This window comes from Fringilla coelebs (genome assembly GCF_963513975.1).
Source record: "Fringilla coelebs genome assembly, contig: SCAFFOLD_124, whole genome shotgun sequence".
Taxonomy (NCBI): domain Eukaryota; kingdom Metazoa; phylum Chordata; class Aves; order Passeriformes; family Fringillidae; genus Fringilla; species Fringilla coelebs.
The window spans coordinates 53,483-71,172 of NW_028167555.1; the positions used below are offsets into that span (position 1 = coordinate 53,483).

Below are 17,690 nucleotides of genomic sequence, written 5' to 3' on the forward strand. Positions count from 1 at the left end.
AAAATTGGGGAATTTAGGGTGGAAAGGTGAATTTTCCCAAGGCTTGCCTGCCTGGCTGGGGACAATCCCACCTCCAAACCAACGCTCCCAAATTCCATTTTGTTCTCTTTGTTCCCAACGGGAGGAGTTGCCCTTTTCTCTCTGAAAATGTCCCCGTGCTGATCAGGCCTGTGGGGGTCTGGGATTTATACCATTAACAATAAAAATAAGAAATAGTAATAATTAAAGTGGTGTGATTTCCCCCTCCGTGTCCTTCCTGACTGCCGGCAGGGACGAGGGACAGGGACAATCCCCGGGTCACCTGCCCAGGCTGCAAACACCGGGAATGGGGTTTAACTAAACAAATTAAATTAAATAAACAAATCAAACAGTTGGGGTTCAATTAAACAAATGGGGTTTAATTAAACAAATGGGGTTCAATTAAACAAATGGCATTTAATTAAACAAATGGGGTTTAATTAAACAAAATTCTAGCTTGACACCCAGCAGCAGCAAACACCAGACAGAGAAGAAGTTAAAACATGTAAATATTGTGCTTTTAATTCATCCGAAGCCTGAGGGGAGGAGAGAAAAGGGATCAGGGTGGGACAGAGGCAGCTCCGTTTTCAGCCACCAGATTTGGGGGTGACAGCCCCCCCGAGGGGGGCTCTGGGGCAGCTCAGGGGCACAGGGAGACGCGGGAGCCCTCGCCCCACACCAGGAACCAGGGGCGGACGCTCTGCCCCTGGAAGGCGGCCGCCGGGAAGGCGAAGATCAGGCTCCTCTCGTCAGCATCGAAAAAAGCCACCTGTCCCCTCTCGTAGTCCAGGGCCACCCTCACCCTGCGGGGCGCCCGCGGCGGGGACAGCCGGACGCGCTCCCGGGAGGTGAGAGCCCAGAACTGGCCCTGGCAGCGCCCCATGGACCAGAGCTGCCCCTCGGCGCCCCCGGGGGGCTCTGCCCCGCTCTCGGGGGGCTCTGCCCCACTCCCGGGGGTCCCTGCCCCACTCCCGGGGGTCCCTACCCCACTCTCAGGGATCCCTGCCCCACTCCCGGGGGGCTCTGCCCCACTCCCAGACATCCCTGCCCCACTCTCAGGGATCTCTGCCCCACTCCCGGGGGGTTCTGCCCCACTCCCGGGGGGCTCTGCCCCGCTCCCGGGGATCCCTGCCCCACTCCCGAGGGTCCCTGCCCCACTCTCAGGGATCCCTGCCCCACTCCCGGGGGGCTCTGCCCCTCTCCCGGGGGGCTCTGCCCCTCTCCCGGGGGGCTCTGCCCCACTCTCAGAGATCCCTACCCCATTCCTGGGGGTCCCTACCCCACTCTCAGGGATCCCTGCCCCACTCCCAGACATCCCTGCCCCACTCCCGGGAATCCCTGCCCCACTCTCAGGGATCCCTGCCCCACTCTCAGGGGTCTCTGCCCCGCTCCCGGGGGTCTCCCTGGCCACCCCCAGCGCCCAGGACCCCTCTGGGGACACCCACACGTCCCAGCAGCGCCTCCCGGCCGTGACGGCCTCGCGGCCCAGCACGGAGGGGTCGGTGCCGGGTCCGGGGTCGGTGCCGGGTCTGGGGTCAGTGCCAGGTTCGGGTCCGTCCCCGGGAGGGTCCTGGGCGCTCCCCCAGCTGACGCTGCTCCCGTCGGGCGCCACGAGCAGCTGGGGGTGGGCGGTGCTGGGGTCCAGCGTCACCGTCACTGCGGCAGAGGGGATTCCGTGCCTCCTTCCCTCCTTCCTTCCTTCCTTCCTTCCCCGCGGGGAGGGTTCCCCAGCTCCCCCAGGGGCTCTTCCCTCTTTTTCCCCTCATTTCCCCTCATTCCCCCTCATTTTCCCCTCATTTCCCCTCATTTCCCCCTCATATCCTCATTTTCCCCATCATTTTCCCCTCATTTCCCATCAGTTCTCCTCATTTTCCCCCTCATTTTCCCCTCATTCCCCCTCATTTTCACCTAATTTCCCCTCATTTTCCCTCAATTCCCCTCATTTCCCTTCATTCCCTCTCATTCCCCCCTCATTCCCTCTCATTTCCCCTCATTTCCCATCATTTTCTCATTTCCCCTTCATTCCCTCTCATTCCCCCCTCATTTCGTCCTCATTTTCCCCTCATTTCCTACAATTTCCCCCTCATTTTCCCCTTATTTCCCCTCATTTCCCCTCATTTCCCCCTCATTTTCTCATTTCCCCTTCATTCCCTCTCATTCCCCCCTCATTTCCTCCTAATTTTCCCCTCATTCCCCCTCATTTCCCTTTCATCCCCCCTCATTTTCCCCTCATTTCCTCCTCATTCCCCCCTCATTTCCCATAATTTCCTCATTTCCCCTCAATTTCCCTCATTTTCCCCTAATTTTCCCCTCATATCCCATCATTTCCTCATTTCCCCCTCATTCCCCCCTCATTTCCTCCTCATTTCCCTTCATTCCCCCTCATTCCTCCTCATTTTCCCCTCATTTCCTATAATTTCCTCCTAATTTCCCCCTCATTCCCCCTCATTTCCCCCTCATTTCCCCCCATTTTCCCCTCATTCCCCCTCATTTTCCCCCCACCCATCCCAGCACTCACTTTTCTCGGGCAGCTCGAAGGCCAGGATGTCTGAAAAAAGGGGAGAAAAAAGGGGAGAAAAAAGGGGAGAAACGGGACAGGAACAAAACACGGGAATGAGTGGGAACGGGAATTTGGGGAGGCTGCTGTGCCACGCCGCGATAAAACGGGATTGCAATAAAAAACGAATCACAGCTGAAATAAATAATTGCAGCTGAAATAATTGCAGCTGAAATAATTGCAGCTAAAATAATTGCAGTTAAAATAATTGCAGCGAGTTGCAGTGCGTGCTCCACGTACACAAATTTAATTTACGGACGCGCTTACTCATAACAGCTATAGAATAAACACGCAATAAACGCATTTTTTATGCACGATAAAATCAATTAAATTCACGGCTTCACCCCCAGCCTGCTCCAGTACCTCGGAAGCTCCTCAGCGTCTCCTCCAGGGGAGCCTTTTCCTCCCTGAAGCGCCGAATTTTCTCCTCCAGCTCCGGGAGAGGCGACGGGGGCAGCGGGAGGTTTTCATTTCCCAGGCTGGAGGAGGAGGAGGAGGAAGGGAGGAAGAGGATGAGGATCCCCCCGGGAGGGAATTCCCTGTGCACACCCCTGGAGGAGCCTCTGGGGATGGGGTCGGACCTTTCCTCAGGGATTCGGCCAAAAAACCCAAATATTTTGGTCACTAAATGAGGCCAAACGTGGGATTTGACCACAAACCCAAATATTTTGGTCACTAAATGAGGCCAAACCGGGGATTTGACCCCAAACTCAAATATTTTGGTCACTAACTGAGGCTAAACCACAAACCCAAATATTTTGGTCTCCAAATGAGGCCAAACCAGGGATTTCACCACAAACCCAAACATTTTGGTCACTAAATGAGGCCAAACCGGGGATTTGACCCCAAACTCAAATATTTTGGTCACTAACTGAGGCTAAACCACAAACCCAAATATTTTGGTCTCCAAATGAGGCCAAACCAGGGATTTCACCACAAACCCAAACATTTTGGTCACTAAATGAGGCTAAACCAGGGATTTGACCACAAACCCCAATTTTTTGGTCACTAACTGAGGCTAAACCAGGGATTTGGCCAAAAACTCAAATATTTTGGTCTCCAAATGAGGCCAAACCAGGGATTTGACAAAAAACCCAAATATTTTGGTCACTAAATGAGGCCAAACCAGGGATTTGACCACAAACCCCAATTTTTTGGTCACTAAATGAGGCCAAACCAGGGATTTGACCCCAAACCCAAATATTTTGTTCACTAAATGAGGCCAAACCAAGGATTTGACCCCAAACCCAAATATTTTGGTCTCCAAATGAGGCCAAACCAGAGATTTCACCCCAAACCCAAATATTTTGCTCTCCAAATGAGGCCAAACCAGGGATTTGACAAAAAACCCAAATATTTTGTTCACTAAATGAGGCTAAACCAGGGATTTGACCCCAAACCCAAATATTTTGGTCACTAACTGAGGCCAAACCAGGGATTTGACCCCAAACCCCAATTTTTTGGTCACTAACGACCCCCAAGCCCAGCCGGGGGCGGGAGGAGGAGCTCAGGGAGCCCCGCCCGTACCTGCTCAAGGTGCTGTTGATGTCCTGGAGGGGACAGAAGGGACACGGCCCAGGTGAATCGCCCACAATCACCGAAACAAGAGATTTTCTGCGCCCATCGAGCCCAGCCAGCGGGAAAACCGGGCTGGGGGTCTGGGGCGGGACCCCAGGGTGGTTTGGGGTGAAGGGACCCCCAGTTCCACCCAGTTCCACCCAGTTCCACCACCCCGCTGCCCCTGGGGGTCCCTGAGGGGGTCTGTGGGGGTCTGGGGGTCCCTGGGGGGGTCCCTGGGGGGTTTGGGGGGGTCCTGGGGGTCCCTGGGGGGGTTTGGGGGGGTCCCTGAGGGTCCCTGGGGGGGTTTCTGGAGGTCCTGGGGGTTCCCTGGGGGGGGTCCTGGGGGGCTCTGAGGGGGTCCCTGAGGGGGGTCCCTGGGGGTCCCTTGGTGGGGGGAGTCCCTGGGGGGTTTGGGGGGGGTCTCTGGGGGGGTCCTGGGGGGTTTGGGGGGGTTCCCTGAGGGGTTTGGACATGTCCCTGGGGGTCCCTGGGAGTCCCTTGGGGGGTCCTGGGGGTCCCTGGGGGGTTTGGGGGTCCCCGGGGGTCCCTGGGGGGTTTGGGGGGGTCCTGGGGGTCTCTGGGGGGGTTTGGACATGTCCCTGGGGGTCCCTGGGAGTCCCTTGGGGGGTCCTGGGGGTCCCTGGGGGGTTTGGAGGGGTTTGGGGGTCCCCGGAGGTCCCTGGGGGTTTTGGGGGGGTCCCTGAGGGTCCCTGGGGGGTTTGGGGGTCCTTGGGGGGCTCCTGGGGGTCCCTGGGGGGTCCCTGGGGGTTGTCACCTGCAGGAAGGTCCTGGCCGGCTGCCGGCACTTCTCCTCCAGGTGCTGGAGGCGGCTCTCCAGCCGGGAGATCTCCTGCGTCAGGCGGGTCACCTGCTCCTCCTGCGCCCTCCCGATGTCGCCCTCCAGGTCCCCCAGGCGGGACAGGAGGCGGCGGGAAAGCTCCTCCAGGGAGAGGCGCAGCCCCCGGAACCGGGACCGGATCCGCTGCCGCTCGGCCTCGGTCTCCGCCTGCGGGGTGGGACACGCGGGCGGCGGAGCTGGGTGGGGAGGGGGAGTCCGAGACCCACCCTGGAGAGCGACCCCCGCCCCAGGGACGGCCGTGAATCCGTCAGGAGACACCCGCGCCCCTCCGCTCCAAAGCGTTTACCAAATACTCCCAGTTTCGCCTCATTTCAGCCTCCCGGAGCTGCAGGAGTTTGTCCCTGTCGCGCTTCAGGGTTTGCAGCCGCGCCTGGATTTGTTCCTGAGGGAAGGAAGAATAAAAACCCGATTTCTCTGGAGGGAAGGAAAAGTAAAACCCCGATTTCTCTGGAGGGAAGGAAAAATAAAACCCCGATTTCTCTGGAGGGAAGGAAAAATAAAACCCCGATTTCTCTGGAGGGAAGGAAGAATAAAAACCCGATTTCTCTGGAGGGAAGGAAGAATAAAAACCCGATTTCTCTGGGGGGAAGGAAGAATAAAAACCCGATTTCTCTGGAGGGAAGGAAAAATAAAAACCCGATTTCTCTGGAGGTGGGGACGGCCCCAAAACCGGGCAGGGGGCTGGAGCGGGGCAGCTCCGCTTCTCCTCCCGCTCCAGGAAAACATTCCCGCTGTTTTTGCCCACGTTCCTGCGGATTTGGGGATGGGCAGGTGGAGCCGGGCAGGGGCTGGAATTCCGCCGCAGGGAGGAGGAGGAGGAGGAGGAGGAGGATGAAGACCCCCATCCCTCCAGGCTCGGCGGAGAACAGAGAGAGCAGAAGCAGCGGAGCGCGTCTCGTCCCCTGGAAGGGTCTGGGGGCTTGGGGGGCAAACCCGGGGGGCATTTCTGGATGGAAGCCGCCCCCTGGAATGGTCTGGGGGCAAATCCAGGGGGCATTTCTGGATGGAAGCCGCCCCCTGGAAGGGTCTGGGGGCAAACCCGGGGGGCATTTCTGGATGGAAGCCGCCCCCTGGAAGGGTCTGGGGGCATTTCTGGATGGAAGCCGCCCCCTAGAATGGTCTGGGGGCAAATCCAGGGGGCATTTCTGGATGGAAGCCGCCCCCTGGAAGGGTCTGGGGGCAAACCCGGGGGGCATTTCTGGATGAAAGCCGCCCCCTTGAAGGGTCTGGGGGCAAATCCAGGGGGCATTTCTGGATGGAAGCCGCCCCCTGGAAGGGTCTGGGGGCAAATCCAGGGGGCATTTCTGGATGGAAGCCGCCCCCTGGAAGGGTCTGGGGGCAAATCCAGGGGGCATTTCTGGATGGAAGCCGCCCCCTGGAAGGGTCTGGGGGCAAATCCAGGGGGCATTTCTGGATGGAAGCCGCCCCCTGGAAGGGTCTGGGGGCGTGGGGGGCATTTCTGGATGGAAGCCGCCCCCCGTACCTCGTAGTCCCGCACAGCCTCCGGCAGCGGCAGCACGGTGTGGGCGCGGTGCGCCCGCGACTCGCGGCAGATCGCGCACAGCAGAGCCCCGTCCTCCTTGCAGAACACCTCCAGCGGCTCCCGGTGCTTCTGGCACCCTTCCTCGCCCTCCTCCTCCTCCTCGGCGCCCAGCGCTTCCCCGCGGCTCAGGCGCCGGGCGATCTCCAGCACCCGCTCCAGCTCCCGGCTCGGGCGGAGGCTCCGCTGCGGGGCCGTGTCCCGGCAGCGCGGGCAGGCGAACCGGGCCGTGGGCCACTCCCAGCAGCGCTCGATGCACGGCCGGCAGAAGTGGTGGCCGCAGTGGATGGACACCGGCTCCCGGAAATATTCCCGGCAGATGGGGCAGGAGGCCTCGCCCGGGAGCTCCTCCATGGCTCCCCGGGGCCGCCGCCGCCGCTTTCGGTTCCCCCCGCACCGGCGGAGGCGCCGCCTTCCTGCCCCCGGTGGGGCGGAGGATGGAGAGGGGGCGGTGGCCAAAATCCCCCCGATTGGGCCCAAACTCCGGGTTCCGGTGGGGCGGAGGATGGAGGGCGGGCGGTGGCCAAAATCGCCGCGATTGGGCCCAAACTCCTGGTTCCGGTGGGGCGGAGGATGGAGGGTGAGCGGTGGCCAAAATCCCCCCGATTGGGCCCAAACTCCGGGTCCTGGTGGGGCTGCGGATGGAGGATGGGCGGTGGCCAAAATCCCCCCGATTGGGCCCAAACTCCTGCCCCCGGTGGGGCTGGGGATGGAGGGCGGGCGGTGGCCAAAATCGTCCCGATTGGGCCCAAACTCCTGGTCCTGGTGGGGCTGGGGATGGAGAGGGGGCGGTGGCCAAAATCCCCCCGATTGAGCCCAAACTCCGGGTCCCGCCTGGAATTCCCGGGATCCACAGCCCGGTGAGGAGCGAGGGTTGGGCAGGGGGGTCCCGAGGTGAGACCCCCACGGAAGGGGGGTGGGAATGGGACCCCGCTCCCACCTCGTGCATCCCAAATCCCGGCTGGTCGCCAGGGGGTTTCCCCGGGCTGGGAGGGACGCGACCCCCGGGGTCCGCATGAATCAGGCTGGAACCTCCCGCCCTTGTCCTTGGATTTTTTTTTTTTTTAATTTAAATTTATATTTTGGGGAATTTTTATTGAGGTTTTTTTTCCCTGAAAGGAGGCATTCCCAGCCCTGGATCTGCCTGCACCTCGAAGGGATTGAGTCAAATCCTGCAGGAAACCTTGGATTACTGATTTTCTTTTCCTCTGGCGCTGAGCAAATCTCTCCCAGGCTGTTAAACCCGAGCCTCCGGCTCCCTCTTGAGAATTCACGGTGATTACAGCCGGAAAATCACCGATTACACGGGTAATCGAGGAGGGAAATCGCTTGGGAAGGGGAGCCTGATCCATCCCAGCTCTTCGCAGGATTCAGCCCCCGATAAATCAACCTGAACCCCAGATTAACAAAAAAAAAAAAAAAAAAAAAAAAGAAAGAAAGAACGAAAGAAAGAAAAAAAAAGGTGTTTTGAGCACGAAGCCGCCCCCCAGGTTTCACTCTGAATGTTCCGAGCGCCGGAAAACCCGGAACCCCCAAAAAACTCCCGCACAGAATTAACGGCGGCTGAGTTTTTGACCGATTTCCTAAAAAAAAAAAAAATTAAAAATCGCTTCGGTACCAGCCCCGAGTTCCGGTGGCTTCTGCACTTGAGGGGCTCCGGAGTCACGCTGGTGGTCGGGGGGGGCTCTTGAAAAAAAGGAAAGTTAAAAATAGGAAGGTCTGTGGTCAGCCCCGAGCCGTGAGAGAAGCGATTTCCTGCGCAAAGGGAGAAGTGAAAGGAACAATAAAAGTATTTTTGAATAAAGGCGCTCGCACCCGCGGGGGTGCTGGGGCCGGGAATTTAGAAATGCGGAACGACCGGGAATGAGCAGCAAAGGATGCGCCAAGAATTGCTCCAGGCTCTGTCCCCGCGGCCGTGCCCTTCAATCAATTAAACACGCGTGTAAATTCAATTTATCAATGAGTAAATTTAAAATAAATGAATTGAAAGCAGCCAAACCAGGCTGGTTCCTGGTTCAGACCTGGGGCAGCCTCTCACTTTCCTGGGTGTTTTTTGGGGGAGAAAGGAGTGAAAAAGGAGCTGCAGGTGGATTCCGGCCAAGTCGGTAAATGATGAATGAAGTTTAATTTCCATTTAATCTCCTTCCAACCCGCTGCCAGCCTGGTGGGAGGGAGGATTCTCGGTCCCTCTCCGGCTCGGCTGCGGCTGCACCCGGTGTCAAACTTGGTGTCAGACCCGGGATTAGACTCGGTGCCAAGCCCGGTGTCAAACCCGGTGTTAGACCCAGTGCCAAACGAGCCGGTGCCAAGCCCGGTATTAGATCCAGTGTCAAACCCGGTGCCAAACCCGGTATTAGCCCAGGTGCCAAACCCGGTGTTAGACCCGGTACCAAACTCGGTGTCAAACTCGGTGTCAAACCCGGGATTACACCCGGTGCCAAGCCCGGTATTAGACCTGGTGACAAGCCCGGTATTAGCCCCGGTGTCAAACCCGGTGTTAGCCCCGGTGCCAAACCCGGTGTTAGACCCGGTGCCAAACCCGGTATTAGCCCCGGTGCCAAGCCCGGTGTTAGCCCCGGTGCCAAACTCGGTGTTAGACCCGGTGCCAAACGAGCCGGTGCCAAGCCCGGTATTAGCCCCGGTGCCAAACCCGGTGCCAAACCCGGGATTAGACCCGGTGCCAAGCCCGGTATTAGACCTGGTGACAAGCCCGGTATTAGCCCCGGTGTCAAACCCGGTGCCAAACCCGGTATTAGACCCAGTGTCAAACCCGGTGCCAAGCCCGGTGTTAGCCCAGGTGCCAAGCCCGGTATTAGCCCCGGTGCCAAGCCCGGTATTAGCCCCGGTGCCAAGCCCGGTATTAGCCCAGGTGCCAAACCCGGTGTTAGCCCCGGTGCCAAACGAGCCGGTGCCAAGCCCGGTATTAGCCCCGGTGCCAAACCCGGTACCAGCCCCGGTGCCGAACAACCCCGCGCCACGCCCGGCGCCGAGCCCGGCTGATCTCAGCGGCGCAGCCGCTCCGCTCTCGCTGTCCGCGCGGGCCCGGGGCACCGGCAGGAAGCGGAGCCGCCGCGGGAAGCGGAACCGGGCCGGTGCCGGGGCCATGGCCGAGCGCGGCGCCGCGGGGCAGCTCCGCGCCGAGGCCTCCTGCCCGCTGTGCCTCGGCCTCTTCCAGGAGCCCGTGTCCATCCACTGCGGCCACAACTTCTGCCGCCCGTGCATCGAGCGCTGCTGGCGGAGCTCCCGGGACAGCTTCCCGTGCCCGCGCTGCCGGGAGGCGGCCCCGGAGCGCAGCCTGAGACCCAACCCGGAGCTGGCCCGCATCATCCGCATCGCGCAGCGCCTCAGCCTCCGGGGGCGAGCCGGGGCCGGCGACAGGCTCTGCCCGAGGCACGGCGAGGCTCTGAAGCTGTTCTGCGAGGAGGAGCAGACCCCGCTGTGCCGCGTGTGCCGCGAGTCCCCGGAGCACCGGGCGCACGCCGCCGTCCCCATCGAGGAGGCGGCGCAGGAGCACAAGGTGGGTGGGAGTTGGCCGGGAGACCCTCCCTGGGGATGAGGGAGGAGGAGGAGGGAGGGTGAGCGTCGTTTTCCTTGGAAAATCTGGATTTCTGCGCTTTCCGCCCCGTCGGGTGACAGCCGCCCGCATCCATCCCCGCCCGCCCCGCGCTCCGACAGCGCCGGACGGAAGGAAAGGCACCGAGCCGGTGCTTCTCCCCCGCTCAGGAGAAATTCCAGGCTCACGCGCAGATCCTCAGGGAGAGGAGGGAGAAGATGCTGGGGCTGAAAGCGGCGGAGGAAGGGAAGAGCTTGGACCTGCTGGTGAGTGACCCTTCCCGGGGAGGGGAGGATGTGGGGACACACCTGGGCTACCTGTGCCCGCCGCTGCCCTCGCGGGGAGGAATTCCGCCCCGAGTTTAGGTATCCCACGATAACCTGGATTTTTCCAGGTTATTGTGGATCTTTGTCTCCTTCCACGTGCTCACAGACCCTCAGATTCCCCCCATCAACAGACAGAAAACGGGAATCGCCCGATTGCTTCTTCCTTTTTTCCCTTTCCCTGATCTCCACCACTGACTAATCTGTTTATGGGTTTAGTTCGCACCTTCCCTGGTCCAAAGGTCTGGAGCCCTTCGGGTGCAAAGTTTACAGACCATGGGAAAATGCTTTGCCAGCGATCCCCACCTGGAAATGGCCAAAAAGAAAAAAAAAATACAAAAAAATTCAAAAAAAATTTTAAAAAATTTAAAAAAAATTTAAAAAAATTTAAAAAAAAATTTTTAAAAAGAGAGAAAATTCTCTCGCTCCTCCCCAGGCTTTGCAAGAAGCCTGGCGGTGACAAACCCCCCCTGCAGCCCACCCTGCTGGCATTTCCCTCCCTCCCCTCGTGTCCCCCCGGCAGGAGCGGGTGGATGCGGAGCGGCAGCGGCTCCGGGCCGGGGTCCGGGAGCTTCAGCAGCTCCTGGAGGGGCAGGAGCGGCTCCTGCTGGCCCGGCTGGCCCAGCTGGACCGGGACATCGTGCAGAGGCAGGAGGAGAGCATCAGCAGGCTCTCGGGGCAGATCTCCTCCGTGGCGCAGCAGATCCAGGAGCTGGAGGACAAGTGCCAGCAGCCGCCCTGGGAGCTGCTGCAGGTGAGGCCCCAGAGCCACCCCACAAACCAGAGCCAGACAGAATCCCAGGTTTGGGCAGGAAGGGCCTCACAGAGCACCCGGACCACCGTCCACTGGGCTGCGTTTCTCCAGCCTGGAGATAGAAAAACTCCTTTTAAAACCCATTTTTTCCCCCCTGAATTATTCCCTTCCATGCCCACGAAGTCATCCCAGCTGCGCACTGGAATGTTCTGGATCAGCCCAGGGCCCAGCTCGCTGATCTCTGGGGTTCACCTGTCCAGGTGAACCCCCCAGCAATGGCCTGGGTCCCCTGTCCACAGTGGGAAAGCTCCCAGGGTGCTCCCCTGGTCTGGAGGTTCCCACCAAGGTCACCACCCGAGCCCAGCCCTGTGTGATGATTAAATAATCAAATATCAAATTGTTGAAATGTTTTAAATGTTGAAACATTCAAATATCCAAACACCCAAACATCTAAACATCCAAACAGTCACATATTCAAATGAGCAGAGATGTTAATTAGCAGCCGCCACGCCCACCCTGGGCGGGGCGATGATGCTGATAACCCAAGCACTGCCGTGACCTCACCCGAATTCCCGGGGATCCAGAATTGCCCCAGGGTCCCCCCGGAGCCCTCCCCGGTGCTTCACCCCGGGCTGGCTCCACCCTGACCTGTCTGTCTGTCTGTCTGTCTCTCCCCTGCAGGACAGCAGAGACATCCTGAGCAGGTTTGTGGCTCCTCACCTGCGCTCCTGACACCTTCTCCTTGTTTGTCCTCGTGGCTGGAGGACCCCAAACCCCCCACGCCCCCTGACCCGTGTGGCACCGACACGGGACACCCCAAAAGTCCAGTTAAAGTCCAGTTAGGGTGCTGGAGACCAGGGTCAGGTACTGGGAGGGGGTGAAGGCACCTCCAGCTCTGCTGCAGCTGCTCCCTGATCCCCGAAAACCGGAGGGATGGGATTTTCCTTCTCAAAAACAGGGAGCCAAGGGCTAAGAGGGTTAAATCCTGCAGGAATTCGAATTTTACACACTTTTACAGGTCCCCTCAAGGCTGGGGGGTGGGAAGGAGGAAAGTGGGCAAGGAAAGTTGCTTTTATCCCCTGATTTCCACTGGCAGGAAAACTTCACCATCCAGGGACTCCTCAGCTGTGGCTGGGTCAGAAAATGTTCCCTAGGAGGAGCAGATCCCAAAACCCTCCTGGAGATGCCAAAAGAGGGAAGGGATCATAAAATCGTGGAAATTCGGGATGGTTTGGGTTGGAAGGGGCCTTTCAAGCCTTCCCAGCTGCTTCTCCAGTCCCACCATTCCGTGTTTTTTGTGGAGAAAATCTTTTCCTGATTTCCAGGCTGGAGAAGCAGAGTGCCCCAGAGCTGGAGGAGACTTCAGCAGAGCTGGCAGAGGAGCCCACAGGGCTGCCCCAGGAAAATGTCACCCTCAAAGAGATGCTGAAGAAATTCCAAGGTACGGAGGGACCGGGGAAGGGGGCTGGGCCGTGTCAGTGTCAGCCTTGGAAATCACCCCACAAAGGCGAAAAATCCCAAATATTTCCAGGTGGCAGCTTCAGAAAGGGGAGCCGTGGGAGATCCCCCAGGCACCAGCAAAACCCCCCACTCCAGAGCCTCATTTCTCCATCATTTGTCCATCATTTGTCCATCATTTGTCCATCATTTTCTCCATAATTTTCTCCATCATTTCTCCATCATTTTCTCCCTTTGCTGGCCTTTCTGCCCTAAGCCTAAGCCTAAGGCTAGGCCTAAGCCTAAGCCTAACCCAATCCTATGTATGGTCATCAAACCACCCCTGGAGCCTCCCAGACGGGGGAAGGTGGGTCAAACCCCACCCCGAAGGTCCCACAAACCCCACCCCAAAGGTGCCACAATCCCAATGTCAAAGATGGGACAAACTGAACCCCAAAGGTGGGACAATACCAGTCTCAAAGGTGGGACAATCCCAACCCCAAAGGTGGCACAAACCCCACCCTGAAGGTGCGACAATCACAATGTCAAAGGTGGGACAAAGCCCACCCCAAAGGTGGGACAGTCCCAACTCCAAAGGTGGCACAAACCCCACCCCAAAGGTGGCACAAACCCCACCCCAAAGGTGGGACAATCCCAACCCCAAAGGCGGGACAAACCCCACCCCAAAGGTGGGACAATCCCAATGTCAAAGGTGAGACAAACCCCAATGTCAAAGGTGGGACAAAGCCCACCCCAAAGGTGGGACAGTCCCAACCCCAAAGGTGGCACAAACCCAACCCCAAAGGTGGCACAAACCCCACCCCAATGTGGCACAAACCCCATCCCAAAGGTGGGACAATCCCAACCCCAAAGGTGGCACAAACCCCATCCTGAAGGTGGCACAAACCCCACCCCAACGTGGCACAAACCCCACCCCAAATCTCTGAGGGGCCGAGACCCCCGTGTGACATCCGTGCCCTCCCTCCCTCCGTCCCTGCACAGTCAGCCTGACGCTGGACCCCGACACGGCCCATCCCCACCTGGCCCTGTCCGAGGACGGCAAGAGCGTCCGCTGGGACGACGCCGGCCGAGCCGTCCCCGACCGCCCCGAGCGCTTCGACTCCTCGCGCTGCGTGCTGGGCCGCGAGGGCTTCACCTGCGGCCGCCACTACTGGGAGGTGCAGGTGGGCCGGGGCAGCGCCTGGGCCGTCGGCGTGGCCCGGGCGTCGGTGGCCAGGAAGGGCCGGGTCAGCGTGCGGCCCGAGCGGGGCATCTGGGCCGTGGGGCAGTGCGGGCGGCAGTGCCAGGCGCTGGCGTCGCCCGGCGTCCCCCTCGCCCTGCCCGAGCCCCCCGAGGTGCTGGGGGTCTACCTGGACTACGAGGGCGGGCGCGTGGCGTTCTTCGACGCGCGCAGGGAGGCGCCGGTGTTCGCCTACCCCGCGGCGAGCTTCGGAGGGGAGCGGCTGCTGCCCCTGCTCTGCCTGGGCAGGGGGTGCCGCCTGCGGCTGCGCCCCTGAGCCCGCCGGGGAGCGGGGAACCCGCGGGGAGGCGGTCGGGTGGGAAATCCCCTTTTCTCCAGGGTGTGTCCGGCATTTTCTCCATTGTTTCCATAAATTCTCCATCATTTCCATGGTTTCTCCGTCACTTTCTCCATCATTTCTGTCATTTCTCCATCATTTCCATCATTTCTCCATCATTTCCATAATATCTCCATAAATTCTCCATCAATTCCATGGTTTCTCCATCACTTTCTCCATCATTTCCATCATTTCTCCATAAATTCTCCAAGATTTCCATGGTTTCTCTGTAATTTTCTCCATCATTTCCATAATTTCTCCATCACTTTCTCCATCATTTCCATCATTTCTCCATAAATTCTCCAAGATTTCCATGGTTTCTCTGTAATTTTCTCCATCATTTCCGTCATTTCTCCAAAATTTCTCCATAATTTCTCCGTCATTTCTCCATAGTTTATCCATAATTTTCTCCATCATTTCTGTCATTTCTCCATCATTTCCATCATTTCTCCATCATTTCCATGGTTTCTCTGTCATTTTCTCCATCATTTCCATCATTTCTCCATCATTTCCATAATGTCTCCATAAATTCTCCAAGATTTCCATGGTTTCTCTGTCATTTTCTCCATCATTTCCGTCATTTCTCCATTGTTGCTCCGTCATTTTCTCTGTCATTTCTTCATAAATTCCTGCATAATTTCTTCATAATTTCCTCCATCATTTCTCAATCATTTTGTCCATCAGTTCTCCATCATTTTCTCCACAGTTTCTCCATCATTTTCTGCATAATGTCTCAATAATTTTCCTAATAATTTTCTTCGTCTTTTCTCAATAATCTTCTCCATAATTTTCTCCATAATTTCTTGATCATTTTCTCGATCATTTTCTCGACTATTTTCTCCATAATTTTCTCCATCATTTCTCCATAATTTTCTCCATCATTTCCACCATCTCCCTTTTCCTGCAAGTAGAATTCAGAGTAATGCGGGTTCGAGGGTTCGGAGAAGCTTTTATCGTTTGGAGGGTGAGAAAAGAAGGGGAGAAAACACCCAGAAACCCTGATCTTAGTGAATTCAACCCAAAAATCTCTTATTTAGCTCGTGTTCCAAGCGATAAGGGCGTTATCAGAGCTCCCTGGTGGTCTAGTGGTTAGGATTCGGCGCTCTCACCGCCGCGGCCCGGGTTCGATTCCCGGTCAGGGAAGAACATTTTATTTTCGCTAATAAAATTAGTTTCTTTGGAAAAATCTCTTCCTGTTTAAATAATCTCCTAAAGCCCAAAACACCCTTTTTACACTCTTTTTTTTGTGCCCCGTCCCCTTCCCCCTTCCGTCCTCCCCAGCGCCTTCTGTTACCGAGCAATAAATAATAAATAAATAAGCAATAATGCTAATTTGTATTTTTTTCCGATTACGTTTGTATGAAAGGCGTTTACCTGCTGTGCTCAAATAATTGCGGTTGAATACTGAAATTAAATAACGGCGATTGTTGAGGGGTTAATTGTTTATTTTTCATCAGGATTATTTACAAGGAGCAATTTCAAAATTTTTAAAAAGAACAAGAATACGGAAAGGGGGGGGAAATTTGAAAAAGGAACGATCGTTTGATAACTGGAATAATAGTTTGGAAAAACTATTATAAATATTAGTTTGAAAAAACATTCCAGGGGATGAATACTTTAAAAAAGAGGAAAAATAATTGGAAAAGAAAGAGTAATTTTAGAGAGGGAAAAACAATTTTTGAAGGAGATGAACACTTTCAAAATGGGAATAATGATTGTAAAAGGAAGGAGCAGTTTAAAAACGGAAATAACAATTTATGAAGGAACAATAAGTTGATAAAAGGAAAGGCAGGGCAGGAAAAAGGGGCTTTAATTTTAATTTTTTAAAAAGTTCAGCCCTGTCAGGAGTGGGATTTGAACCCACGCCTCCATGAGGAGACCAGAATTCCCGAGGGAAGGAAATCCTTGAGTCTGGCGCCTTAGACCACTCGGCCATCCTGACGGCGGGAATTTGGGGCAGAACAGGGCAAATCGGGGAGTTAAAAATCAGCTTTTGTAATTTTCTTTTTTTTTCTTTTTTTTTTTTTTTTTTTTTTTTGTGGGGGGAACAGGTTTGGTTTTAATTATTTTTTTGTCTGTTTTTTTGTGGAGGCTCTTCAAATGCTAATTAAGGGTAATTAATAAAAACACAGAATAATAATGGTTGCTGAAAGGAAAAAAAAAATTAATAATTTAAAAAGGAATAGTAGTTGAGGGGGAAAAGGATTTTAAAATGGGGTAATGATTTCTGTAAGGAACAATCACGCTCGCAGAATAAAACCAGGAAAACCCGGCACAATGTTAATAATTTTAAAAGGAGCGATGATGACAACTATTTATATTATATTATATTATATTATATTATATTATATTATATTATATTATATTATATTATATTATATTATATTATATTATATTATATTATATTATATTATATTATATTATATTATATTATATTATATTATATTATATTATATTATATTATATTATATTATATTATATTATATTATATTATATTATATTATATTATATTATATTATATTGTATTACATTACATTACATTACATTACATTACATTACATTATATTATATTGTATTATATTGTATTATATTATATTATATTATATTATATTATATTATATTATATTATATTACATTACATTACATTACATTACATTACATTACATTACATTACATTACATTACATTACATTACATTATATTATATTGTATTATATTGTATTGTATTATATTATATTATATTATATTATATTATATTATATTATATTATATTATATTATATTACATTACATTACATTACATTACATTACATTACATTACATTACATTACATTATATTATATTATATTATATTACATTACATTACATTACATTACATTACATTACATTACATTACATTACATTACATTACATTACATTACATTACATTACATTACATTACATTACATTATATTATATTATATTATATTATATTATATTATATTATATTATATTATATTATATTATATTATATTACATTATATTATATATTACATTATATTACATTATATTACATTATATTACATTACATTACATTACATTACATTATATATTACATCATCTAATATTATAATATTATATTGTATTTATTATATCATATCATATTATAATATTATATTATATTTTAAAAGGAACAATAGTTTACAAAGCAAAAAGGATTTAGAAAAGGAACAAGATATTCAAAAAGGAGCAATGACTTGAAGAAAGAACGCAATAATAAAACCTGGGATAGTAACTTTAAAAGCTGCAATTAAAAAAATTAGGGAATGATAAAGGAAGAATAATGATTAAAAAACCCCCAAAATTTTAAAATATTGATAATTTAAGAAAAGGAGCTGCCGCCCAACGTGGGGCTCGAACCCACGACCCTGAGATTAAGAGTCTCATGCTCTACCGACTGAGCTAGCCGGGCTCTGCCAACCTGGTGTTTTATTTAGCTTTAAATGATAAATTAATCCCTTTTCCCCGGAATCCC

At 53.7% G+C, this 17,690-nt stretch overlaps 2 protein-coding genes across 2 annotated transcripts; one reads left to right on the forward strand and one right to left on the reverse strand.

Annotated features, from left to right (window-relative positions):
- Nucleotides 1-658: 658 nt before the first annotated feature.
- Nucleotides 659-6,888, reverse strand: LOC311165782 (E3 ubiquitin-protein ligase TRIM7-like; the record flags this gene model as incomplete). Its single annotated transcript, XM_084227283.1, has 8 exons — nucleotides 659-936; nucleotides 1,387-1,674; nucleotides 2,537-2,566; nucleotides 2,939-3,054; nucleotides 4,103-4,125; nucleotides 4,911-5,141; nucleotides 5,281-5,376; nucleotides 6,478-6,888. 8 exons carry the CDS (start codon nucleotides 6,886-6,888, stop codon nucleotides 659-661), a joined length of 1,473 nt encoding a protein of 490 aa, XP_084083409.1.
- A 2,749-nt stretch (nucleotides 6,889-9,637) lies between these two features.
- Nucleotides 9,638-14,118, forward strand: LOC311165788 (E3 ubiquitin-protein ligase TRIM39-like; the record flags this gene model as incomplete). Its single annotated transcript, XM_084227291.1, has 5 exons — nucleotides 9,638-10,051; nucleotides 10,258-10,353; nucleotides 10,934-11,164; nucleotides 12,515-12,605; nucleotides 13,604-14,118. 5 exons carry the CDS (start codon nucleotides 9,638-9,640, stop codon nucleotides 14,116-14,118), a joined length of 1,347 nt encoding a protein of 448 aa, XP_084083417.1.
- Nucleotides 14,119-17,690: the final 3,572 nt, after the last annotated feature.